Consider the following 26,996-nt stretch of genomic DNA (forward strand, 5'->3'; position numbering starts at 1 on the left):
TCATTTTGTGGAATAGAAGAGGAAAACTCTGCTTTTTGCCCTGTCCATGCATTTTTATGATCAAAATGAGCTTTGACAGTGTTTTTAGAAACGTCAGGAATGTCAGATCATTTTTATCTGAAGGACTCCTTGGATGACTCAGGAAAAAGTGCTTGGAAATTAGTCATGATTTAATTGAAGTGGGAAGGATACTGGATTGTTGAGAGACAGCTTGCTCCGCTATGCATGCTTTAGATTGGTACTTTAAAAGAAGATCAATCTTAATTTTAAGTGATTGAATCAGCCTTTTCTTCAAAACATAATTTTTATTCACTCTTTGCTTAGGCGTTTGGAATAGTGATTAGAATAGTTATTCGGTCATTTATCACTTCTCAGAGCAAATGAGGGTTATACTTCTAATCTTTTTTCAAAAATCCATAGCGCTCTATTTCTTCCCATGTATTTCCATCCTCTACCAACTGTCTTTGGTGGGTCCGGCATCCCTGCTTGCTGAAGACATGGAGAGATATGTATTGGTGAAGAGGACAATGGTGATGAGGGGGATACAGCTTTCAAAAGAGCATGTAAGCTGCTGTTGTAGACTTATCTATATTTTACACTTAGCCACATTACGTGGCCTGTACCTGCTTCAGGATGCCCATGTCCCTTTTTCTGGGACAGTAGGTCTGCTTTTGCTCAGGATTAGGGACTGTCCTAAACCATAGTTTCAGGAGGAACTTGATCACTTGCAATAGTAGTCCAAAACCAGCAAACAATTTGGTGGAAAGAAGTGATATAGTTAAAGCAAAGAGTTTGGTAATTATGCTCGAGAACACCTTCTGAAATGATTATTTTGATTTGGAGAATATCATAGTAAAGTGCTATGATCATATTGTTTATTTAGGCTATGAGAGTGGTTTTGAGTGGTGAAGTAGAGAACTGAGGCAGTATGAAGGTTGTAGTTGGCAGTGTGGCTAACAAAAGTGTGATGACTGGAGTATGAGGAAGATGTCACTCAAAGCTTAATTAAATGCTGGCAGTATGTTTAAGGAAGAAATGAAGAGGAGTAAGAATAAGATCATCAGTATTGATCTTTAAAGGGCAAACATCTAGCTACATTCAATTTAATTAAAATTGCAGAAATAATTGAATATTTTTGTCAAATTATAAACTATATGGCTTATAGCTGAAGAGTCATCACTTTTTGATGTCATTAGAACTTGATTGTGAATTTCTAGTCTCTGATGCCAAATGTAGCAGGTTCAAGTCCTTAACTGGTATTAAACCAATTTGAACAGTATTATTGTTGAGTTTGAAAAACATTGTGAGAAAGATGACAATTAAAAGGCCTTATGTCGTGATGATGTGCTATTTGAGTATGTGGCCACTGATGCTACCTGCCTTCACTCTGGACAGTAAAAATCTCCATATTCCTTACACACTTTCTGGTCTGGCTGAATTGTATAACACCTCTGCCACCACCTCTTCTCCTCCAAGCTTCTACTCTCCGGTTACGTTTGCCCAGATTTTCATTCTCTCGTGCAATACAATTGTGCAAATGTGTTTGGTGTGAAGGGAGGTCAGCTTTTTTTCTGGTGCTTTATCCTTCTCTGCATCTTCCGAACTGTTTGTCCAGACAGCTAAAAAAAGTCCCTGTAACTGCACTCCAGAACTGCCATTCTCACCACTCATTATAAAGGGAGCCTGCATTAACCACGTTTAATGGAGGTGCTGGCAGTGTAGCTGTATGAAGCTCCAGTGCAAAGCACAGGTCAGTCATTTTGATAACTTCCCTGTAGGCACTGGTGGGTTTCTATCAGGTCCCCCTGAAGCTTTCTCTTCTCTGGGTTGAAAAAGCCCAGTTCCCTCAGCTTTTAGATGTTCTGTAGTAAAAAGGATTTTAATAAAGACCTTCAGATTTATTTTTTTTTTCAGGTTTTGTGCAGATTGCGGAGCCATTTGGGGAAATTTCAGTCTTTATTCTCTTAACTGTCGAGGGGGTTAAAACTTACTCTGCGTTCTTGAAATAGTTTGATAGGCTTTTAATTTTACCTGTACATTTTTCTCTCCCAGACCTTCACAGAGGTCTGCCTTGTGCTCCTCCGTAAATTAAAGTGCAAAATAATAGAATATGAGATAATTGCAAACATTTTGCTTTCATGTTATACCTTCTGCACTCCTGATTGTTGCACAGTCTTTTTGTTTTTTCCTTTAATATTAACATACTTGGAGTATCCTGTAGAGACTGTTACAGTAACCATACTAAAACGTGGGGGGAAAGCAGAAATAAAGATACCTGTAATCATGAAGATGGCAGGTCAGCTTTGTAGGTGGTATAAATTGCTTGGCTGCCACTGGAGTGCCGTGAATTTTCAGTCGGAGGGCCGTACGCTGTTCAGAAGAAGTAAGCAGTTACACGTGAGCAGCTGAGCTCTAGTGCAGCTCTAGCTGAGCTCGTGCTGGTGTGCAGAGGGGTCAGAGCGCTTTTAGCAGATACTGAACTTCTCCTACAGTGACAGCACATCAGGAATTTTACAAAAGCTTTGAAAACAAAGTAGGAGATGGCACAGCTGATGCATTTCATCCCATAAGGTTTGCTTATCTCATTTATGCTAGTATTTGAAGTGACTTTCATAAGAAATTACCCATGTTCCCAAGGCTGTTTTGCAAATCAGGGATGCTAGTTTCATGAAAAGAAAGGGGCTTGATGAATCTGTAGTCACGCGTTATTGTAATTCTGATGGGAATATGTTCTCTTCCAAATACAAGATGCTCTTCAGAGTTAATATGTGAACTTGTACCTATCTATTTCAGTTAAAATTGTGGATTGCTGGAATTCAGTGTTTTGATATCAGTAACAAGTTTAACTTTTGACAGAATTCAGACAAATATTAAATATCTAAAATAAAGCAAATTGGTTTCAGATACTTAGAAGTAGCCTTCATTCTCCTTGTGTGTCAGAATATGACTTTTAATTCTAAATTATGAGTATTTGGGTTTTTTTCTTGTTGTTGGTCCCTTCCCTCCCGCCTTCATTTAAACCTGAGGTTTGAGGGAAGCAAACATGCTACAAGGGGAAACTAAAATTGATTATAACAAGGTGCTTGTATCTTTCAGTGAAGTATTTTAACAAGTGCTTAATGCTAACACAAAGGTGCAACGCATGGGATTAAATGGCAAGCTGCAGACTTCTATTTAGAACTACAATTAAGTATAATATAATATCTGGTGGTAATAACTGTATCCAGGCTACAGCTGTAGGTTTGCCAGTTGTACCCCTTGTCTTAAGATCCCCAAATTGTACGTACATATGGTCCCCATATCCAGTTAGGGACCATGGTGGGTAGAGAAAAAGGAAACCTAATGACACAAAGCTGAAATGCTCCATCCTCTTCTCTCACATCTCATTGTCCGCTGAACTGTGTTTTCATGCTTTCTTCAGCAGACTGGTTACTGGCTGCAGCTTGAGGTACACCCTCCTGTTCCCGGAGTGCTTCACTTCAAAGGAGTTGGTTGTTACTCTCGGACCACACTGGGTCCCATTTTTTGGAGCTGCCTGTATCAATATCAGTCCTCCATCTCTTCCCTCTACTTTGTAAGCCTGACACTAAACCTAATGTTTTTTATTTTAACTTCAGAGCCCTGTCTGAGAGCTAGAAGGTATCATGCCAAAACAGCTTGTATGTTCATCGTATCAGCTAGCTCCCTTGCTGTCTTTGCCACTTCGTACCAAAGTCCTGGCATGTTGTCAGCTGGGTGGAGGAACTGTAACTGCTAGCACTTGGTTCTGCAATTTTTTGAACTCAGCAGAGTTAGCAGTCCCCATCCTGGAGGAATAGCAAGTTAAAACTAAAGTGTCAGAAATCCGATCACAGCTTTTAAGTGGTTCAGAGAGTCCCATTCCCTTTCTGCTTGCCCACTCCATGGGATGTGTGCATGCAAACACACAAGCGCCCCATTACCTGCTACGTATTTGGCAAATATCTTTACGTGTTCCCGATTTTCCTAACGACCTCCTGTGCAACTGGGTGCCTGTTACCTTGCGTGTCGCTATAACAGTGTTGACTTCAGCAAAACCAAGCGAGGTGTTCCCACTGGTCTCCCCCTTCCTCTGTTCACGTACTCTCTGCCTGTGTCCCACAGTTCCCAGCCCGAACACACTCAGCACAGCACACCCTGTGTTTTAACATCAACTGGTGAGACCCTCACTGTACCTGCAGCTGGTCTGAGTGTAACCAGGAGCCACTTACACTGCCCTGTCTCAGGAGTAACCCAATTTGCAAAATGCAGCATACAGCAGCTTTATACTGGACTGCTCAAATGCCAAGCAGTCCATAGGAACAATCCAGAAAGTGAAAACTGCATAAATGAACAGCGATCGTTCGCTGGAAGATGTGATGCAGCACCTCGGCAGGGCATGCCCGAGGCTGTACCGCTCCTCTGCATCACGCAGCGAGTAATGCCACGGGCACTGACCCAGCTGCAGATCCATCTTGTTATTTACTGACTTGTTTCAAGTATGTTCAAGTTGGGATCTTGGTACTTAGCCTTGGATTTTCTTGCTTTTCCTTCACCTTCTCACATCTTTGAACAGTCCTAAAATTAAGCGATGCTGCTGGTGGTAAAATTGTTCCATGGTTAATGTTCAAATACATACAGTGTGTTCTGAATTTTAGAGTGTATCGTTTTCCTGTCGTCACTTACTATCTCTGAAATCCTAAAATGTAAACGACACTGTTTCACTGTGTCTGTGTCCTCTCTTGCTGCCAGTAAGTGCTGTTACTACTTGTCAGAGTGTCTGTCAACTTGCATGATTTCAGTCATGAGTCTCTCAATATTTAAGGGGGGGGAAGTTGGAATATTTTTGTTTGCTTGACTAGTTGAATCTTTGGGTTTGGCAATACAATCTCTGACTCTTTTGTCTGTGTTTTCATTGCTTTTCCCATTTTTCTAACTTCTCTGAAAGATAGGCCCATATTTAAACTAGAACATCTTACTTTCCCATCTTAGGAGTTGCTCCACAACTTGATAATTAACTTCAAGAGTGGATCATTTGCACGGATGCAGAGCACATTTCAACCTTTACTGAGCCAGTTGCTAAACTGGCAAAATACTGTGTGCTGTTTGGTCAGTTTAGTTTTTTGTTGAGTTAGCGAGCTGAATTTGACTCAGCAAGAGTCCAACAAGTAGCAGAGCTGGCAAACGAGGGGGTGCAGAAGAGCAGGGGAATGGGAAGCAATGTCAGCCTTTGGTGACAGCAAGCCATTAATTTGGCTCAGCTGTGTTGCTAAGGCATGCTCTCAGTGAAGCCAAAATATACTTTGAATGCTATATAAGCATGTCATTCATTAAGACCACGCCATAAAAGCTTTAATTTCTGGTAGTCTCTTGTTGTGGCTACCCACAAAATATTGAGGTTAATCAAGATCGGGTATAAGATTCTTTCTAATTACAGAGTTGGTCTACAGATACAACCATCTTTCTGCATGGATTTTTTTTCTGTTTCAGAAGGAAGATGTCATTAATGTGGAAAGGGATGAAAGACTGTCTCTTCGGAAGCATCGCTTCATGCATTTCGCATCATTGGAATATGAAGGAGAATATTACATGACACCAAGAGATTTCTTGTTCTCAGTAATGTTTGATCAAGTTGAACGTAAGTTGTTTTCTTATCATTGTATTTGTGAAGGAGAAGAAACTTGCAGGTCCCCTTAAAGATGTAATTTGCAAATCACTGGGATAAGATACTTTATCTGACATAAATCATCAGAAGCCAATTTATAAATGTTGTACATATGGATTCTCACAGGCACCACCACCCTTTACACCAGTGAAGTGAGGCTGATGATTTAGAAATCTGGTGACTTGATGATGGTATTAAGTCTCTGCATAATTTGCATGTCTGATCAGTATGTAGTTCCTCAAGTACTTACATACCACAGAAAATAGGAAGACTGTAATATAATAGCGTTCATACCATTCCTGGCCCCGTTATCAGTCTATCCGCTTCACCAGAAAGTACTCTGTGACCTTTTTTCTTAGAAGAAGCAGTGATGAGAGTGACTTGAGTGAGCGTAATGAAGCATTGAGCTCAGCTCTAGGTTTCTGGTTTCAAATCTCCTCTGGTTTATACGAAAGCTAGTTAAGAACAAATCAAAATTGTATACATGATTTTAAAAAAATACTTTTAAAAGCATGCTTTCTGAGGAGAAGATAGGACCAGCACACAAATAACAAAGTGCATAGATTGTTGTCCTCCTTTCCTCCTGTTTTTCTGGCCTCATTAACTCTGCCTCATTCCTTCAGCTTCTTTTATCTGTCTTTGTATCATCTTCTGTAATTTCCATGTTACAATAATTTTTTTGAATTATACATTTTTTTTTCTCAAAAGACTTGGCTTTTTACAGCTTTCCCAAGAATTTTATGCTTTAGAAAGGTTAAGTTCTCCATGTTTCAGAGAGGATTGTCACTCAGAGGACAAATACTCTGTTAGTACGTCTGCTGAGGGAAAGAGGGGGAAATCTCAACTTGTAATCGTTGTTTGCTGCAGTGTGCATACACTGACCAGCAGACTGTGTTGTCTAGCAAAAGCCATTCATAGCCTGGGATGCTTTGCCCAGCTAGCAGCGAATGTCTGAGGGACTTGGGGGTATTGAACAGGAAATCCAGAAGGGAATTCAAGGTACTGTGGAAAGGCTTGAGAGACGGGGAGGAAGAAGGAGACCTGGACGCACTTTGATTCAGGCCTGTGGGAAACCTGGGGCAGAACAGAGTTTACTGAGCTGCAAGTGGTCAAAGAATAGGACAGAAAAATCTGTAATAAAAGAAGTTCTCTTGCGTCTGCCAAAAATCTATAGGTGATAAGGATACACAGCTTCACTGCTGACACACAACTTCTAATATTATACAAAGCTGGATATAAATCCTTAGGAGGACTTTATGACCTTGAGAGTCATGGAGCCTCTTAAAATAACTTTTTTTTTTTAATACATAGCTAACAGAAAGAGTTCTTTCCCCTTCAAAACTTAGGACATTCAGTTAAAAATGTAGAAGGGATTTTCTTTTGAGTTTTCTAGCCTGAAACACTGAAAGACAGTGACTACTGCAATTTTCAGTTTTGAAGGTGTGGATTTCAGGCAGTTGTCTGTGAAAGAAAGGTTAGAAAAATAAGTGTTTTTCAGTCTTAGCAGTTCATACATATTAATCGGTTACTCCAACTATAATAGTACACATGCAGATTTTTAATGAAGTGGTATACGGGTAAGATTTATTTGTAATGCAGCCAAGTTAATTTCAGTTACTTTGCTAATATGAGTAGGAAACAGCGTTAAACGGAAAAGAAAAAATAATGACAAGAAAAAAACATGTGAACAAAAAAAATCTTTGCACTAATGCATATTTAGCATTTCAAATTGAGGTCAGGCTTACAACAATAGTATCATAGACAATTCATAGAAAAATGTTAATACTTGAATCTAATGCTCCTAAACACTTTTTTTAACCATCCTTGGTGTGGGTTCTTTGGCCAGTAGCATAAACACAATGGTAAGCAATTCTCTTCAAGTCATATTGTTTGGGATTTTAGGTTTTCCTGTAACTGCAAACAGAGGTAGCAGTTGTTAGCAGAGAAGTATGGCGTTTTAAGTATTTCAAAGGCAGTGGTTTGTTCATTGTGTTTAGAAGAGTTTCATATGAGACAAATAAACAGGCCTATCTCAAGTGTCCATTCAGATATTTTCAGAGTAGATCCAAGATGGTGAACTTCACAGCAAAGTAGCAATTATTTTTTGAAACTTTCTGCTTATATCATAAAATTAATCCCTTGTCACCCTGAACAGTGGCTTTCAGGGTGATACTGCATACAAGTGGTGAGTCTTATAATGCTGAACTTAAAGCTGTAATGATTTGGTTATTCTCTACCTATTTTTTAATGAATCACTAATAAAACAAAAACAAAAACTCTTGGAAAATTTGAAGCACCCTGGCAGTAACCATTCATCTTCATAAATATTTGCTTGGAGTTTGCCAACTGGTTGCTATGTATAATAATATGAAAGTCTTAAGGCTGTTCTAAAGTTTTGTTTCTGCTGTCTTTTTTTACAGATAATAGGCAGGAACATATGACAAGGCTCATGAGCAATTTAGCTGTGTACACCAAGAAATGTTGCTGAGGTTGATCACAACGTTCTGTTGCTTTGTTCCTATTCAGAGATAAACACTCCCAAGGGGAAAAAAGGCAAGCAAAAAGAGGGGATGAGAAGCAGTTATGGGCTGGGAATAGGGGTCCTTGTCCAACAGCCTTGGGGTTTTTTGCTCACTGGTGATTGCCATTGGAGAAGTACTTTGAAATCTCATGTTAGTTTTTAGGCATAATTAAATTTAGAAGAAAGTAAACGTGGTGTTGTGTAAACCAGATCAATTGTTGGTGCTAGATCAAAAGTGCTGACGTTAGAAAATACCAAAATATTTCAGCTATGTCCAGATTGTCAAGTGCATTCCTGTACACAGTTGGGTGGAATTTATTACTGAAGCAAAAATCTTAGGTGTGCCCTTTGACAAGGTTGCAAAACATGCAATAAATTATGATTTATTATAGAACACTTTCCCAGATAAGAAAACACATGAACTGTAGTGCAAATATATCAACTGTCATCCAACCCAAGTGATCTTGAACCCTGCTTGATAGACCTTAGTTCACTAGTTGTGCTCATTTGTTTCCTGGTGCACGGGTTTCTCTATTACTCATTTTCTTTAAGGTAGGCCAAAAATTGTGAAATCTTGGCATTCCTCTTGATTAAATCACACCTGCAAAGTTATTTACTGTCAGGGTGATAATGAAGAAAAATATTTACAGTCTTGCCATCTAAGGAGAATCAGCTGATAACAAATGCAGAGTTTCCTGACAGATTACTTTGTTCTGCATATTGACAAAGCAGAAAGCTGTATGAAGGAAGAAAGGCACCGTCCAAAAAAAATTTGCTTGCTTTTAGATGCAGTGTTTCACACTGGATTATCTTTGTAAATATTTGCCCAATTCTATTACCGTTAGTTATTTTATGGAAGGAAGCAGCCACCTCTGTAAACAGTGGCAAACAGTAAATGAGACGTGATAGTGTGGCACAGCATGTGTGCTGGTACAAAACACCTATGACAGTGTTTTGTACCTGTTAATGCAGTGCATACTAAATGACCATTGAGATTTTGGGATTCATGGCTGTATGCCATGTAATCTCCTGTTAAAACAATGTTACTGCAGGGATTTGTGGCAAACCATTGCAAAACCAACCAAGTTCTTCTGGGTAGTGTGTGGGATGTTCATGTAAACAGTTGTATCTGATGCAATGATAGTTTAGTGAGAAAGTGTTTTCTGTTACTCTTCTTATCATGATGTAAAAACTCCTCAATGTCTCGTAATACCTAATAAGAATAATATGAACTTGCTGTGTTGTATCAGACATTCTAAGATTTTTTCTAAAATTTTAAGATAATGGGTATAAGAAAGATAAAGCTAAGCTCACTTACACTGAATTTTCATTACAATGCAGGAGTGTTTTTAAAAGACCCTTCCAGCTTCATGTAAAATCTGTGTTTTAAACAGTTGTGCCTGCTTAGGCTCATATTCCAGGTTATACAGCTAATACTGTGTTAGAGCTTCTCCATGGAAATATCATCTCTGGTGTGCTATTGTTGTAGAACATATAAGAAAATCTGTATTAAATTTTGAAAAGGACTACAGATAGAAGAATCCTTCAGAAAAGGAATATTTTGCAGTACATTAAATCTGGACTGTGTTTATGTTCATTTTTCTGGAGAAGATTATTCTATTCCAGAAATACCTTCCTCTTTCAAGTAGAATACAAATGTTCAGCTTAGCTTGTCTGATAACATTTGATACCTGGTAAATAAAGTTCTTGATCCTTCTGTATATACGCAGTCCAGATTTAATGCATCACAGCATCTTCACATCCTGAACCATTCCTTTATCTGCAGTAAAACAGATTTTCCTGTGTTCTTATAGCACCAGGGTGCCAGAGGCAGTATTTCCACGGTAAAGTCCTATCTGTTGGTGAGTATTAGTGTGTTGTAAGTTTGCTGGGAGAAGTTGTTTGAGTTGGTTAAGCTTTCTGTGAAAACATGGTTGGCGCAAGGTTGTGGTATGTTTGCAGGTTTGATATGATGTATGACTTTATGTTGTCACAGCATCAGTGTTGTTATGACTGTGAATAAATCTGAGGAAAGGATACAGTGCAAGGCTGCAATGGCTAGAAAAATTGGGTTCTCCATTGCCCTTAGAGGAGATCAGTGCTGGTGCTGTTGGTGGGGTTTGGAGAGCCAAGAGGGACCAGCCAGTAGATGGGCGCTTCAGAACGAGCTAAGTCAGTCTTTTTGTTTCTGGATCTCGAGTTTTTGCCTCTAGTGGGAGTTCAGATGCCTATGCTTAAGTGTCTTCATTTTGACCTGAATTTCATACACGGTAACTAATCAGACTGATACAAGTCATGCATGAGCGTCAGACCTAAAACCTAGGATTCATAAGATTTAAGCTTGTGTAAGTGATGAAGCTCCATATGGGACATGAGGATTGAAATGTTATATGGGGAGCCATTGGCAGAGCTGGGAACTGAATTCAATCCTCCTGAATTTCTAATGTGTTAACAAAGAGATCATTTTCTCTTTGTCTCTGCATTTAGTATTTTTTAGCACTGATACGTTGTCGTTGCTCAAATACTCCAAACACAGTAGAGAACTCTGCAAGCTGGGGTATGCAGGACAGAGATGACCCGTTGCCCAGTGCTAGATGGAAGGTAAACCAAAGCAAAGGTGAAGAAGCAATATGATGGTTTAAGGTCATTATATGAATCTCTTCTGAGTTTTAGAAAAATGAAACAAAATCAGCCATTTCAGCCAAAGCTTCTTAGTCATTGTTGTTTACTCATTTCTTAAAGTGGGGTTATGAGTGAAGGAAAGTAATGTTCCTGTTGAGGGGTCTGTACACGTAAGCAAAGATAAGCAGATTGCTGAAAATTTCTGCTTCTGTAACCAGCCCATACTGTGAATTTTTCATCTTCAGCTATCCTTCATCACCCAAACAGCATCAGGAAATCCTACCACAACCCTGAGAAAGTCTTTCAAATAACATATTCTATACATTTGGCCTTTTACTTTCTCTTAAGTGTCCAAATACAACATTAGAATTGATGTTGTGGATAAAATATTGGATCGTTGTGGATAAAATGTTGTACCTCAGCCAATTGTTGGTAAATAGATAAGCTAATTAAGATTTTTTTTCTTCTTTTCTCCTCAGCAATAGTTTGTTAAAACTGATAACTTAGTTACATAGGCTGTCTGATGCAACACTGATGATCTTCATGGGATTGGTTTATCTAAAAATTAATCTGAAGGGAAATAGATCTTTATCTAGAAACAGCAGAAATACTGCAGAAATTCTTAGAATCTTGATAATGTGTATTTACGTCTGGACATAAGCTTTGTTGTGAAATTAAAATAAAGACTAATGCATTTTCATAGCAGTTGCATCATGAGGTACTATGTAACAGAATCAGAGATGGGATTCTTGAGGGGAAATGGGGTCTTCCACCCCACAGCAATCAAATCTGATCTGTTGGCTAGGCTGCTTTTTTGGTGTATTAACCGCTGGCCACTGCACTGACTTATTTGTTTGCTTTTGTTTTTCAGAAAAACTTGTTAGGTTGAGAGTTCAAAAAAATAGATGCAAGAGGTGCTGTGATTAGAGCAGAGGTGTCAGGCAAGAGCTGGCTTCCAGTGCACGGTCGGATGGGGGAGCAGGAGGAAGGATTGAGCAGTGGTGTTTGGAGGAAAGGGAACCATGGACATTTAAGAAGAAGCAGGTTTTAGCACATCATTGCACTTGCACAGGGACAAGGTGTCCTTTTTTTCTCCCTGTTCCATTTCCATGCCTTGAACCATGCATGCTATGAGACAGTGCTGAAGGTACCTGGGATACGTACCTTGTAAGGTCAAATAAGAAAATATATTTTTGATCCTTAAAATTGTACTGACGTTGTATTAATTACATATGTATTTTTGTGGTTATGTCTGCATGAAAAGACAGTAAGGTTATAATAACCTCATGGCTTTGTTGTGATTAATTCTTATTTTTCCCTTTGTGGCATCGCTGACTAGCTGGAGAATGACGCAGAATCAGAGTTCTTGTCTCAATTGACTGCACTGCTTACTGATTAGATGTCCTGGTTTCAGCTGGGATAGAGTTAATTTTCTTTCTAGTAGCTGGTACAGTGTTATGTTTTGGATTTAGTATGAGAATAATGTTGGTAACACACTGATGTTTTTAGTTGTTGCTAAAAACTTTGGCAAGATGTTATGTTTTGAAAATACATTACTAGCTATTTAGCTTTCTGAAAAACAATTGTTAATGAGAAGATATATTGCAACTTCTCAATGAATGAAAGCAATTTTTTTAAAACTCAGCACAAAAATAGTACCAATAATAAAACTGGTCAGGCTTCAGCAGAGTTGTGAGCAAGAGGCAAGTGGTCTCAGCACACATCTTGAAGGATTTAGTTATTTAAAGTGTGAAAGTTATTGGTTATTTAATGGCATCTGAATGGAAAACAGATTCCTTGAAACGTATGAAACTATATTGTGCGCATACAGAATACTTGTAGTACAAGTAATGGAAAGATCTGGTTATTAATAACAGGAGTCTGCTTGTTGTATAAACATCGGCTGCCTTAGAATTTCAGAAGTCTTGCAACAGTTTCTGCTTTAGTCAAGTATTCCAGTTTTGTGACATACTACCGTGATATTTAAAATACTTAACAGAGAAGTCACTTTATTTTATACATATGAGCAAATTTCAAGAACTCATACAATCATTCTTGGTCTCTGAATAGTCTTCCTATTTGTAAAGATTTTTTATTTTTGTAGAACACCACACACTATTTCAACTACATTTATAACATACTGTCGGCATACCACAGAAAATATTTCTGGGATTTTTTCTGTCAAGGGTTCTGAACACTTCTTGACAGATTACTTCAGTATTTTTTTTTTTAATAAATTCAGTGGAACTTAATCAGTTCTGAAACATCCTGCTTAACTGACAATTAAGTCTTCACAGATGTAGCGTGAAAATCAGACTCAATGAATTTTTATCACTCTTAAATGTATTTTAATTTCTTGCAACATATGTCCTTAACACAGACAGGTATTGGTTTGTACCTAAGAAGTACAATCTGTTTTTAAAATTCCTTGGATTGCATTCAGATATTTAGAACTGATGGGGATCTGGCGGACCCTCGGTGGATGATATCAAGTGCCAGGAGTGCAGGTCAGGCTCCTGCCAAAATCTAGTATGCATTCTAGCCTCACATTTTCAGTTGTTTGTAACTCTCTCAGTGCTGATGGTTCTGTGCTTTTTCCTTAGGCCAACGCTGAATTTTTATTATATTAGTCATATGATTTCTGCTTTTTTGAAAAAGTAATCTTGATATAGACTGATTTTTTTTTCCCCCTGCACATTTTCATAAGGAATGTTACATTAGGGGGTTTTTTTTAAATAGCTAAGGTAGAACCATCGAGTACCAATCACTTTCCTTCTAGGCAGTAATAGCAGGCAAGGTGTGCAGCCTGCTTTGGTAGGTGAGAGGAGCTGTCCTTACTTGCCAAATGGCTGTGGTCTCCAGGGAGACCTTTGAGAAGTTCCACTGCTCTCTCTTTGGAAAACACTGGCGTTGTTTTCCTAAGAGAGGAACTACCTGGGTTGTGCTCTCCTTTTTTGCTCCCCGCCCCTGCACCTGCAGTGGGTTATAGCACAGATTGTGCTCAGTAGCCTTTCTCATCTACTGTGAAACAAAAGCAAATAGTGAGCTCAAAGACTTTTTTCCATGTGTAAAACACACAGGTTTCTCTTGTTAGAGCCACCTGCTTACGTGGCAGTGCCCTGTCTTGGGCTTACCAGCTTCGTTACTGCAGAGGAGAATACAGCCGAGAGCCAACTCTTAGTAATCGAATCCATCTGCCAACGTTGTCCAGTCCATCAGAGAGCTCTGGTCCTCACGCCACCATCCATAATACTGCTGAGCACCTTGTCATTCTGCTGGCTATGTCTTTAGTTATCTTTCCTCCAAGACCTGGAAAAGGCTTGTGCACCTGAAAGCATAATGATTTTTCAGCCATAGCTAACGAAAGATACCACATTTTCCAACAAATCCTGCCTTGGTTCTTACCAGGTGAAAGGTAATTCAGCATCATTGCTAGGTCCAAATGCATCCTAATTGGCCATTCTTGTTTCTTCTGGTTAGCTTATCAGTATATAGAAAATGCCAATATCCTGGGACTTTGTTCACCAAGAGCTGCGGTCCTACCTGGCTTAATAAAGATAAAAAAATGGGCTCCTTGTATGGGATTTGAACATAAAACATGGCCAAGCCAGCTGCCATTTGACTTTATCCAGACTATTTCAGTTGTCTTTCAGAAGAGCTGACATTTGAAGTCTTTGGTATGATTTAGCTTGTTTTCCCAAGTGCTAGCCTTCTTTTCAAGCCTTGAATTCACATCCTTTGTGCCAATACCTCTGATACTGCTGGAATACTGGGACAGTGGAGTCTTGCTGCTGCATTGGTATTGGCAAGTGCTAAGTAAGTCACGCATCCCACCAGAGAAACTGCCAGTTCCAGAAAACAGACAATTTTTGTCTTTTTTGTTCCTGTGCAAATGTTTTTTCGTTTTGTTTTTGGTTTTCCTGGGGAAGAGTGAGGTGTGTCTGTTCTTAACTGTGGACTGGATCCAAACAGTTGTGGGCCTGACAGAGCAGATTCTTATAATAGAGAATACTAAAATTAGTCATTTTGTCTCATGTGGATGGACATCTGCTTTTCCATTGGGACTGTATTTATTTACTGTGTCTGACAACTTCTGAACAGTCACCCACACCCTGACATAGCAATTATTTCTTCTCCATGGATTTTTTGGTGATAGAAAATGTGAGAGCTCACTTCTGGTTTGCTGTCACTTTCTTGGGAGAAAATAGAAAATCTGATTTTCAAAAATTTCATCTGCTTTTCTGGCTTTGTTCGAAATGGCAAAAGAGAACAACTATTTAGCAGAAAAGAGCAATGTTTTTTTCTGATGTGAATGGTGGTAAAGGCAGTCTCTGCTGTTGAAAAAGTAAGAGGGGCTTTTAAACCAGTATGGTCAATTTAGAAGTACAGTGGGCAACATAAAATTACTTTACTCTTTCACTAAAATCAAGCCATCTATTGTTTGCTTTTCATTTGCACCCACTTTGAGAATTGTAAAAAGCCTACTTAAAGTTTGATTCAAATTTCAATTCAATCTCTTTCCTCTGCAGCTAAAATGAATGCTCATTTCAGGAGGACGGTCCCTATTCTTTATGTCCAGTACTGCTTTAAGGAGGAAAAAGGATATCTGCTTAGTTGTACCAGTGTAAGAACACGTGTATTTTTTACCACAGCTCACCTAAGTTAACATGTAATATTTTGTAATGTGTTTTTAAGAATTTGTATTCTCTATTAGTGTGATACATAATGGCTTAGCATTTGTTTTTAGCATTTCATGGCTGTCAAAATTTATCATATATATTATAAAAGTAAGCTCCTATTTTAGCAGCTTTAAAACTTAAAATATAGACCTTTTATAAATTTTTCATGCTCAGTTTAAAATCATTTGTAACCACTGCTTATGTTGGAAAACAGTGACACAGCATCTCCTCTGTTGCTTGAAAACTCTTCTGATATCCCACCTAAAATTAATCACTGTCTGTTTAAACCCACTTGCACTTGTGCTAACACTTCCCATTACCTAAAATAGGTTTTTTTTTTCCTTTTGAATCTTAGCCCCATGATGCATTATAGATAATTATATTACCAGTCAGCACTGGTCTTAGGCAAACCCAAGCTTATTTTTATCTCCTCTAGCTGGGTGAGGCCATCCGTTCCATGGCTTTGTGTAGGTAGCTTTATTCCATGCTTTTCTGAATTTGATTTCTTTTTATAAAGCCAGCTTCATTCGCTGGCTCACAGCACAATCTGCTAGCAATCACTGTGGCTTAAGAGATGGAGCAAGGTTGAAGTCAGGAACTTTTTAAATTAATACCGTTACTGAAATATCTGAATTGTCAAACTGCAGCTTCAGTCAAGGAGAAAAGTGGTACAAACTAATACTCACTAGAGCAAAACACTCAAACTCATTTAGCCTGTGCTTTACTCACAGTTGCTACGTGCAGAAGAGCTTCCAGAACCATAGGTGCATTGGTCCTCATGTGTAGCTCTATGTGTCTGCTAGGCTGAGGGTAGTACAGTAAAGCAAGTTATTTTCTGTGTTCTTAGGTGAAGAAAGTTGTAAAGTAGTCACGGAATCGTGATTAAGACAAAGAGCGAGCTGGCAAAGAACATCCTTTTAGGATGTTAAGGGCTTGATGCCCCCAGGTAATGTACGCCTTTGCACAGGAACAGGGAAAATTGTTCATTTTTTCAGTCCAAGATTGCTCTTGGAGGAGCAGTTAGTTTTGTGAGAGAGGCTGGGTGTGGCAGAAAGGAGACAATGCAAGGATAGAGGCAGTGGACAGAGAAGCCCTGTATACTGAAAGCTGCTACAAGTTAAATGAGAAGGTGTTAGTGGGAATTTTGAGTGAAGTGTATTTATGCTTTTAGATTTGTCTCCTCCATTATCTTTACTGAATAAATATTTCTGTTCTATTTCTGTTTTGACAGACCTAATACAGTGTTTCCTCTCATGCTTAATAAGATCAGAATTCTTTAGAAAATTTGAATATAAAATTAAATCCAGGGTAAAGCCAAATGTCTTTTTAAGATTTCCTTCATCAGATGATTTGAATTCAGGGGAGAAAGCTTTTTTTCCTGGGGAAATAAGACAATTCTAGAAAACAATAACTTCATTTTTTTGAAAGAGACTGTTGGTCGTCTTTGTCTAGATTTTTCTTTTCTTTCTGCCAAACTTTTTGCTTTAGAATGTGAGGAGTTTGAAGTCACAGGGTCAAGAGACAGCTTATCTTTGCTTCTCTTACTCAGTCTCCAAAGTTCACCCCTTAGAGCGGAGGAGGTGTTCTAACTGGCGCACGAGACTTTCTTTTCTACTAACAAGGAAGGCTGGTGGACATCGTGTCAGTAATTTATTATTAAATTTACTATTGGCAGCATTTATTTTTTTCGAACTTGCAAATTAACCAAACTGTTTGGGCCACTGCAATAAGGCATGATTAACATCTGTTTTTAAGCCCTTCTGTGAGTTCTCATTACTTGAGTTCTCTCTGATCTTTTAGGGGGGTTCTCAGACTTTTCATGATCCTGCTCCTCTCTCTGTTACCACCTTATCTTTGGAATAAACACAATGTTTCAAATTCGGTTTATATAACTTTCTTCATTCTGGTACTCTCAGAAACTAGCAGAAACTGTATTGCTCCAGTAGTCTTTTTGTGTGGCAAAAATAGGATAAACCTTTCTTAGCTTAAAATACAGGAGCATTCTGTTATCACTTTTACATACCCTTGGAGCCCCTGCTGTAAGAAAACTTCCCAAACATCTGTTAATTGCTATGTGACAGATGTTAATGATGTATAAACAAGTCAGACTCAGCAGGGGCTGTTACTGGTTTGCTCAGAGTTTCTGTATGTGCTAATAACAGAATGAGCTAATCTTAGAAGTAGAAAGAAACTCCTGGCTAATTTAAAGGTAAAAGCGAGAATGACGTGGACCATCAACTGAAGGAAAGCAAGTCAGCTACTGAAAGGAACTCTGATTAAGCATGAGAAGGAAGAAAGAAAGAAAAGCTAGAGATTGCAATAATGCCTGAAGCTGGAGGGTTATGGAAATAATGAAGTAGGGCTGTGCAGGATCACTAAAATGCCCAAAGCAGTAGGCAGAGTCTTCTGTAGGAAAATTCCCAAACATGGTCATTAGAATGTCCTTATCTTCTCACGGTGGCAATTGGAAAAAGTAATGTCATCACTGGGGTCATCTGCATTAAAATGGCCTTCCTAAAATTTTCGTGTAAGGTTGCACTTCAGAGCTTTATAAAGGGAAAAGGTTCCTTTTGGTAATTCTGACATGACAGGATCAGCTTAATTCAGCTCTGAATAGCAATTCCCTTTATCACTAGTCACCCTTGTAATCTCCAGGAATCTAAAATATCTGAAGTGCTACAGTACTGCACCTATGCCAAAGGTCTGTTCCCCTAAAATAGCACTTTTATTCTTTTTTTTTCCTTATGCTGATTCACTAATCACTAATGGGAATTAGTTGCAGTTATTATAATTCTGCTGAAAAAGAAAGTGATGCATTAGGTTCTACTCGAATAGACATCCAGTAATTCAGTTCATCCTTTGAATAAAACTAACTGCAAAATGGGTATGTTTCTTTGGTGAGTGTTTATTCACCCTTTTCTTTCAATGGATGATGTCAGGAGAGTTTGGGAGGATGAGGAACAGACAGATAATATCACTAATTGCGAAAATACAAGTATCTTGAGTAAAACCATAGAATAAGTGGATCCAAATCAATATTGTGTACTTTCTTCTGTTTAAATTTGTCATACGTTTTATAAGTTCCACTTACCCACATTCAACACAGGTAGTAATTAATTTAGTAAAGCATTTCCAAATTTCTAGTAAAGAGGGTGATTTCATCCCTTTTTGTCCTCTTATACAAGTGTATTTGTTGTTTCTTCAAGAAAAGTCTCCTGCAAAGCAGAGGTGAACAGGAGCTAGAGCTGTTACTAGCCCAGGTCACCCCATGCAGTAACTGAACACCATCTAGTGGGTGTTCACTTAATCCTTTCACTCCTAAGCAGAATTGATATTGGTTATATTTTACAAATTAACTGTTCTGTAAACTCAATAGCAATGCCCTAAGACATCAAGTCACTGTAAATTGCATGTTCATGAATGGGGCTTATGTTCTGGAAGATAAGCATAATAAGGTTCTGTATTTTGGGGGTATTTACCACGCTCTGGACAGCAAGACAAAATGTCCTGGGCCTTGAGCTTAAACACAGAGCTCTCATTAATGAAATTAGCAACATAGAATTGTTTCCTTTCAATAAAATGCCCAGATTCACTGCTAAATCCACTACTTAGTGCTCTCATGTCTTGACATATAAGGCAAAAATGCTGTCTCTTCTTTCATAGGTCGTCGGTAAGAACTGAAGCCAGGATACAGTCTTCAACTGCCCAAGAATGTTGTTGCCTTTAGGATTCTTCCCCCCTTGCTTATATTAAAACTCCGTATGAAACCTCTCAACTACTGCTTGCATTTGGTGTTTGTGTAGGTTACAAAAGTACCTAAACTGCTGTTTTCCTATTGTGAAGTTGGTCAGGTGACTATTAAATTAGAGAGATGTCTTGTATTCATAACCCTTCTAGAAACAAACGTCTGCAAGCATATTCAAAACCCAACTGGACACGGTCTTGGGCAACTTGCCCTGACTGACCCTGCTTTGAGCTTTTTCCACTTGTCACCATGAGAAGATAAGGACATTCTAAGCTATCTCCAGAGCTCCCTTCCAACTTCAGCTATTCTGTGAATGAGGCAATTTCCCTTAACCACAGGGGAGCCCCACTTCATGGGTCTTCCCACCAGCTTCTCTGAAACTCCTGGGACCATCTTTCCCAATCACCAAAAAGGTGCTGTTTGTGCTATATTCCCTAGAATTGTTACTACTGGGAAAGAAATAAGAACAATAAAATGTTGGAAAGGGTGTGTTTAGTCTGTGGAGGATATAGGGCAGCCCTAAAGGAGTCAAATTCTAGACATTTGATGGAGGGACAAGGCACTAGGAGAACGAAACAGGAACAACGATTACCACCATCATTAGAATAGTAGAGCAATAGAAATCAGGCATCCTGACGATGAGATTTCCAGATCTCACAATAGCAGTGCAGAAGGACATCAGCCATCTCTCTCTCTCTTTCTTTTTTTCTTCCAAAGGTTTGACTAGGGGTTGCTGGGACATGATGAACAAAAGTTTCCCAAACTGATACTTCTAGCAAAATTCTGTTGTACTTTTCCAATCAGCTGTCACCTCTTGGAACATATTTTTGCAATATTTCTAAGAACTTTTACTGCATGTTGCTGTAGTGGAAGTAAATTAATCTTTAAAAGAAAAATACTGTTTTAACAAAAAAGAAAGCATTAATGATGGTGTAAATAATTTTGATATGTGATAGGGTGAAACAGGGAAAAAGTAAGCTACTATATAAACTAGATCTAAATAGCTTTTTATATTTACAGGACTCTTGAGAACCCATTCAATTTATGAGAAATGTCAGTGCTCCCGGTTACTTACCCACTGCAGTAATTTAAATTGGCTTGATGCACTAATATGTCAGCTATTTACTGCTTGGACACAAGTGCTATAAATGCCCTACATCTGAACAGAATTATGGTAACAGTGCTGCATTTTTCATGCTGATGCCATGAATAACTTCAATTTTTTCACAAAATATTTCCAGTTTTAATTTTTAAATTATATCAAGTTACTGCATTTTTTTTTTTCTTTTCCTCTAGGAATCAGCAATATCAACAGTACCCTGAAGTTTTTACTTGGATGAGTATGTTTAAGAAAAAGCAAACTATTTCATAAAAAAAAAGCAGTTGAATTAATGTCACTATTAACTCCAAACTACAGTTTAGTATTAATACTGTCTTTCAAATGTGCGAACATGTATTTGTGTGCACATAAACTGATGAGATAATGCATAAGCAGAAGTGTGTTGGGAGCAATAGGACAAAGTAGGTGACCCACATGGTCATTTCTGGCCTCATTATCTGTAATTCTTGCATGTTGGAATGTTCGTTACGTATCAAAGTGCAATAAATAAACCATACAGTTACTTAATATAATTTGACACAGTTTGATATGATTTGCAGTTCCTGCTTAGGGGTAAATTGCACTAAAGCAAGAAGGTGAAAAAGATAGTCCTCTCTGACACATGCCCTCTTTTTCCTTATTCCAGGGTTAGTAAAGTAGCTTTATGCTAGTAACAAATTCCCACATAAAGGATGAATTTTTCACCTGGCACCTCAGTAATGTTTGCCAGCAAGTGAATCCAATTTGTAATAATTAATATTCTTGTGCTTAGTCTTTAACTGTATTATATTTTTTTACATTTTGTAAGATGCATGTGAAAAATAACAGTTTGTCATGGTAGGGAAGGTCTCCAGATATATGAAAGAATACAAATTGTAAAGGAATTGGCTGAATGAGATACGAAAGGGATAGTTGCTACAGTGGTGATGGTGGCTTTATCTTAAGCACATAAGCTTAAATCAAGTCTTACACAGTGAGGTAAGAATCAATTTCTGGTGCTGTTAAGGTCTTGACCTTTTCTTCCTTCATTTTGATTGTGGGACAATTAATTTGCACACATTTTCGTTCTGAATCCAGATTAATCTCTGCTTATGATTAAGATGCAATTTGCTCAAGTTGTGCATGCAGTTAGATTTTTAACTGTGTCATTTCATTGTAGTTGTTCTTACCCTACTTTATTTGTTCTTCTAATTTTTGTTATACTTACCTTCTTCAGCTGTAGATTACAAAGCCCATAGGCCAGGATTCACAACTTCTAACACTGTCTAGCAGAGGAACAAAATTAAACCTCTAGTGCTATGAGGCTATCATAATAGTTTATCTTCATCTGTTGTTAGTACCTTAACCTAGCATGTGCTCCGGCACTACAGTATTTGAAAAACTAGTCTTTGTTAGCAATAGGCAATGACAACATAAAGCATAGCAATGCTACAGGAATCATCTCTTCTTTATTTTAGAGTAGGATCAAAGTTCATTAATTGAACTTCTGAATTGAGTCTTGAAGGCTTAGTCTAGCTTATGCTGTTTTCTTTGCTAGGTGAGACTGACTACCATCTCAAGCCTAATACTAGGAATTTTTTGTGAGTTGAGGCTCTACCTGCCTGCTCTTTATGGAAGGTCCATGGTTTTGTGCAGATTCAGGAGATGCCATCCATCCCAAAAGTCTGAACTGCATAATGTTCTCTGTAGGTTAGCAGAAGTCATTCTCCACCCTTCTGGTCTCAGAAATGTATACAGCTGCATGCAGCTCCTTCCAGGTAATCTTAATTGTCCTTTATAATATTTTATTGCTCCAATTATGCAGTCACTCTGCCTCTTAAACTGTAGTACACTTTGCCCTTGTATCTGATTAAGTTCTTAATAAAACAGAGAATACATGCCCTTAGCACTGCTAACATTGTGCTGATAGATAGGAGGTTGGAAAAAACAGATTACAGATATAACAAATACAAAAAGCAGTCATGGTGTGAGTTATCTGGTTACGTGCAGAAGGATTCATCTACTCGATTTAGATATATAAAAGCTGAATGTCAGGTCAGAGGGAGTAATTGTAGCATCTCTTTAAAGTTAATTGAAGGAAACAGGTAAGTCCAAGGCCTGTATTAGACACGTACCTCAACCTGGACTAAATTGCTCTTCTGCTGTGACTGTTTCTCTCCCTTGACTATAAATGGAGCCTGGGGTCATTAGTCAGGATGAGGTTTGTAGGCAGAGATAGTATCTTTTATTAGACCAGCTGCTGTGAGTTGGAAAAATTAGACAAGCTTTTGGGCATATGCGCTCTTCTTCAGAGCTGAAATAGGAGCAGCAGATTTCAAAGTTAATTATAAACCCTTTTCTACATATGTCCTTACACGATCATAGTTACAGCAAAGCACCATAGAGATCACTAACTCAGATTTAGGCATCTAATTTTTAGACATCTAAATGAAGCCAGAGGAACCAAGCATGACGTGCTTATTTGGGAGTCTGAGGACTTGTATTTCACATGACACATTTTTCCTCTGGATGCTGCCTCCAGTCCTGAGCTCAGAACCAGGCCAGCGCGCTGGCAGCCTCTTCTGCCGGGGAGATGCTCATCTGCGATTGCGCTCTCTGCTTGGCTCCTTGCTGCTTGTGTGTTACATGTGAAATCTTAACTCGCATCACATGTTCTTTTTGCAGCCAAGGACTGCTGTTACACGCCTGTTAGACTTTTCTGGTGTTTTGGAAGAAATAACTTTCTGTATGCCATGTATCATTGCAGTGCAAGTCTTGTGGTAAGCTTGGAAGTTTGAACCTCTTCTCAACTTTTCCTATCTGCAGTTTGGATGTGTTATTAGAAAGAGAGCAGGTCTGGGAGCAAGTCGCTTTCCCTGGATAATACCTAAGGAGAGGTTGTTCCTCTGTTCTCCCTGCCCATCGCCACAGACTCCTGCTACAGAACCAGCGAGGACTGAGCTGCTCGCGTGCTCTGTAACGAGCACCACAAAATCTGCTTTTACCCTGATGCCTTTGGTTATTTTGGAACTCCTGGTACTGCTGGTGACTCGGTGCCATGGTCTCTTTAACAGGTTTTGAAAACTGGCTTATCTTAATTTTTCAGTCTGTTTCAGTTTCCTAAAAGACTGTGTCATTCTTTGATGTTTTCTCCCTGCATCAGCATCCCACCCTTTTTACCCCAGGCTGCCTTACTCACAGAGAAGCCTTCTGGTATTGACTGGCTCTGATGCAACTGCTCTTCTGAAATGGAGATTTGCCAGCGCTGGCCTCTGCCCAGCACTGTATATTTCTCGTTTCCTCAGAGGAACGACTGCTCTAAATAAAGAAGGACAGATGCAAAGCTTGTTTTGTAAAGCATATCAGAAGCTTCTGTTATTGCAAATTGCCTTTTCCACTGGGCATACTTGGATTTTAATTCAGGTGGTTCAATTCACATGATTGAAATTACTTTTATCAATTATCTTTCAATGGAGCAATGCACTAGTTCAGTAAAAGCTTTCTAGCTGAAGTGGATTCTTAATTCATTTAAATAGCACGCTCATTTATTATTCAGGTATTGGTTTGCCAGGAGCTATCATAGGAATCTGACCACTTGGTTTGTCATGCTTTCAAAAAGCTTTAATTTTTTTTTCTATCCTTGATTATCTCCAATATCACCAATATTTCAAAAGGAGGCCTTGAACTAATTACTGGCTTGAATTTTTGCCCTTTACAGTATTGGTTTCATTAGCAGTAAGTACTTCATAAATGCATGGAAGAGCTTTAAAGAGCTGAGACTGTAAATAAAGCAGGTAAACAAAGGACACCTTGTTGAGATAAGGTAGTTGTCCAGTGTCATAAAAAATATCTGAGAGAGAGCTGGGAATGAAATACAAGCTGTAGAATTTCAATGATCTTATATTTTAGGCTGATTTAAACAAAAATTTTAACAGGATCTCCCCAAGGAAAACAACATACACAATTCTTACCTAACCCAGCTCACCAGGGCGTAGGGGCAGGGTTCTCAGAGTTCAGGTTGTGTGAAAGCTGACAGCTGACTAAAACGGAGAAATACAAATTCTTGTTCCCATGGCAGGCAAGGCTGCAGGGTGGGCTCTGCTGTAAAGGCCATGGCATGAGCTGTGCACAGTGGTTTGGTTTTTAAAACACCCTGATCCTCAGGTTACAACTGTGCCGAAATCCCGTCCAGCTTAAAAGGTTTGTTTCACTCATCATTTTGCGGAATCAGAGTTTGCGTGAATTGTGACATACTTAATGCTATTCTCGTCTTAATTTTTCACAAAAAAAAAATGGTTTCCTGGTACCCCAGTACAACTTTGAACTTGCCAAACTTCAGCAAAGATAGCAATGATTGCCATCTAAAATTAAAAAACTGGGAGGAGATTTTTTTTTTTTTTTGTACTTGGTTATCACTGCGTCTGTCTCAAATGGAGCTAAAAAGAGATCCTGGTCAAACCATCTCAGTGACTTTGCTGATGAAAAGCACAGGAGTTTGTTGTCCTCCTAGGAAAAGATACCTATGATATACTCTTGTCATTTGAAGAGACATGTTAAATTATGTTTTCTAGCAGGTCGTAGTAACTTCTCTACTTTTGCTTTAGCATTTGATTATTGTTGTAATGGTTGATCTTACTGCTTTTGTTCATTCTTTGGCTCTGAACGTCTTTTGTCAGATCTAAGCCTTTCCTTAGCTGTACAGGTGTAAATGGGTGTTACTGAGTGCAAGTGGGTACTTGTTCAATTCAGCCCATTCCTAATGTTAATCCTAACATTGATGTCGGGTCCATTCTACATCTTAGTGTAAAAAACTGATAGATGGCGGAAACACTTCTAATGTAAGAAATATATGTGACAAAATACCCAGGTTTGCCGAAGGCAAATTAAGGCTGACATAGCTGCTCTTGGCAGTGTTTTCTTAATTACAGTTGTCAGCTAACTTTCTTGGCTAACAGCACAGAATTTGTGTGCTTCTAAGTAGACTCAGTATTCATTCAACTTAAAAAGCTAAAATGGCTTTTTGTCCATGAAAGGTGTCTGTACCTCATTGTTGTTTCATGGACCCACTATAAATGGTGAAAACTTGATGATAGCATCTGTAAAATATGTAGAGACCCTTGAAAATACTCACTGTCCTTTAAGCCAGAATTCCATCACAGTCTTGGCAGCTCTGCAGGAAAAAAAAAGTTGTTTTTCTTCTCATTCATTCAAGTTCAAAACAATAACAGTTCCAAGTTTCTTTTTCTGATACCAAAGACTGTTACTACTACAAAAAAGTTTTCTAATACATTATTAATTTACCTGTTAGTAAGAATCTATCAAGGTAAAAGAATAAAACTGTAGAAAAATGCATTGTATAGATCTTTTACTTATTAGATTAATAAGTTCCTAATAATTATAACCATTGCCTGTATTCCTCAGAGAGAGACTTAGATCCTGATGTATTTGTAGTCATGTGTCAGGAATGACAGCACCAAGATTTAATTGATAGAAAGGAAGAGACTTCTTTTTTCAGTGTCTGAACTGGCTAAGAAAACTGTTCATACTTTTGCAGTGCATTTTCTGCAAAGAGGAATTAACCTTCTTTTCCTAATTATTGTAGACAAGGCCTTAAAAGACCTGGTTCCTCAGAGAGCTGCACGTTTGATATGGTAGTGTGCGATATTAACAGAGCTTTCCTTGTTGGTGTTTAAAGGGATCTCATTGTTAGGAAGTGAATAAATGGAGAGAATAAGCACCAAGAGCTAAATCAGTATTCAAAGAATATTGTGAGTGCTACAATAAAAGGAGCTAATGTTTGCAAGTAAAAACAGAGATTTGAGTCTTCACAGATTATTTTATATGTTGACAGTACCAGTAGAATATAACTGGATTTAATTCTTTGAAAAATATTCAAATAATTATTGGAGGAAACTCATTCTACAGTTTAAATTATTGCATTATTATAAGATTGTCTTCTCATACTTCACACAAACGGCAATATGAAAAATAACACTAGTGTCTCACATGTCAGATTTTCTCTAAAAATTCCTGGCCTACCAGTACACATGCTTGCTGACATCTGTATGCCATTTTCATCTGCCTAGGTTATTAAACCTTTTGATTTTGAAGCCCATTTGAGAAGAGCACCATTAAAAGGTTCCACATTTATTACTCTGCTGTATTTACTACTAAGAAAAGTAGAAATGTCTTTGTTTACCTCTCAATCTGTCCCTTTTCCTCCTGCCTTTTGTCCTCTTTTATTGCAGCAGCTGCCCCTTTTGCAGTCAGTCGTGGCAGGGACAGACTCTCGCCCACCTCGTTCTGCCCCTCGCCACGTCCTGGGGTGGTGTGACCATCCTCCTCCTCTTCTGCCACTCAGCAAAGGCTTCCTCTCTCTGCTAGTCCTTTCACCCATGCCAAGATTCCCCAGTCAAGGGTAGCATGAGCACCTCTGTAGTGTTGTCGTTACTGTCTTTTCATCTCCGAAAGAAGTCAGTCGGCATGTCAGCATCTTAAACATCCTCTGGAGGGTGGCCACAGCTGAACGCGAGAGAGCAGATGTTGATGGCTGCCACAGCCGTTTCTATGAGCTCTGGGCAGTTGCGGTTGTGACTGCTGGCTGGTGAAAAGAGAGTCCATATGTCTACAACAGATTTTCCTTCCCTTTCTTAGTTTTTATCAAGGTAGGGCAATTCTCACTGAGGATA

General features: G+C 38.6%; 1 protein-coding gene and 1 long non-coding RNA gene across 5 annotated transcripts in view; one reads left to right on the plus strand and one right to left on the minus strand.

Annotated features, from left to right (window-relative positions):
* MICU2 (mitochondrial calcium uptake 2) overlaps nt 1-26,996 on the plus strand; it is a 150,809-nt gene that overhangs the window by 80,467 nt on the left and 43,346 nt on the right. For 2 of the 4 annotated variants that reach the window (XM_069808155.1, XM_069808157.1), the window contains exons 2-3: nt 5,488-5,635; nt 9,998-10,045. In XM_069808155.1, the coding sequence (XP_069664256.1) occupies nt 5,488-5,635; nt 9,998-10,045 (196 nt within the window). The remainder of the gene's footprint in view (nt 1-5,487; nt 5,636-9,997; nt 10,046-26,996) is intronic. The other 2 variants (XM_069808158.1, XM_069808156.1) reach the window with 1 other exon arrangement.
* Nucleotides 12,838-26,755, minus strand: LOC138690150 (uncharacterized). Its single transcript, XR_011328966.1, has 3 exons — nt 26,507-26,755; nt 25,439-25,477; nt 12,838-14,133 (listed from the first exon to the last, which is right to left on the minus strand). It is a non-coding gene; the product is annotated as an uncharacterized lncRNA (long non-coding RNA).

This window comes from Haliaeetus albicilla, chromosome 20, assembly GCF_947461875.1.
Source record: "Haliaeetus albicilla chromosome 20, bHalAlb1.1, whole genome shotgun sequence".
Classification (NCBI taxonomy): domain Eukaryota; kingdom Metazoa; phylum Chordata; class Aves; order Accipitriformes; family Accipitridae; genus Haliaeetus; species Haliaeetus albicilla.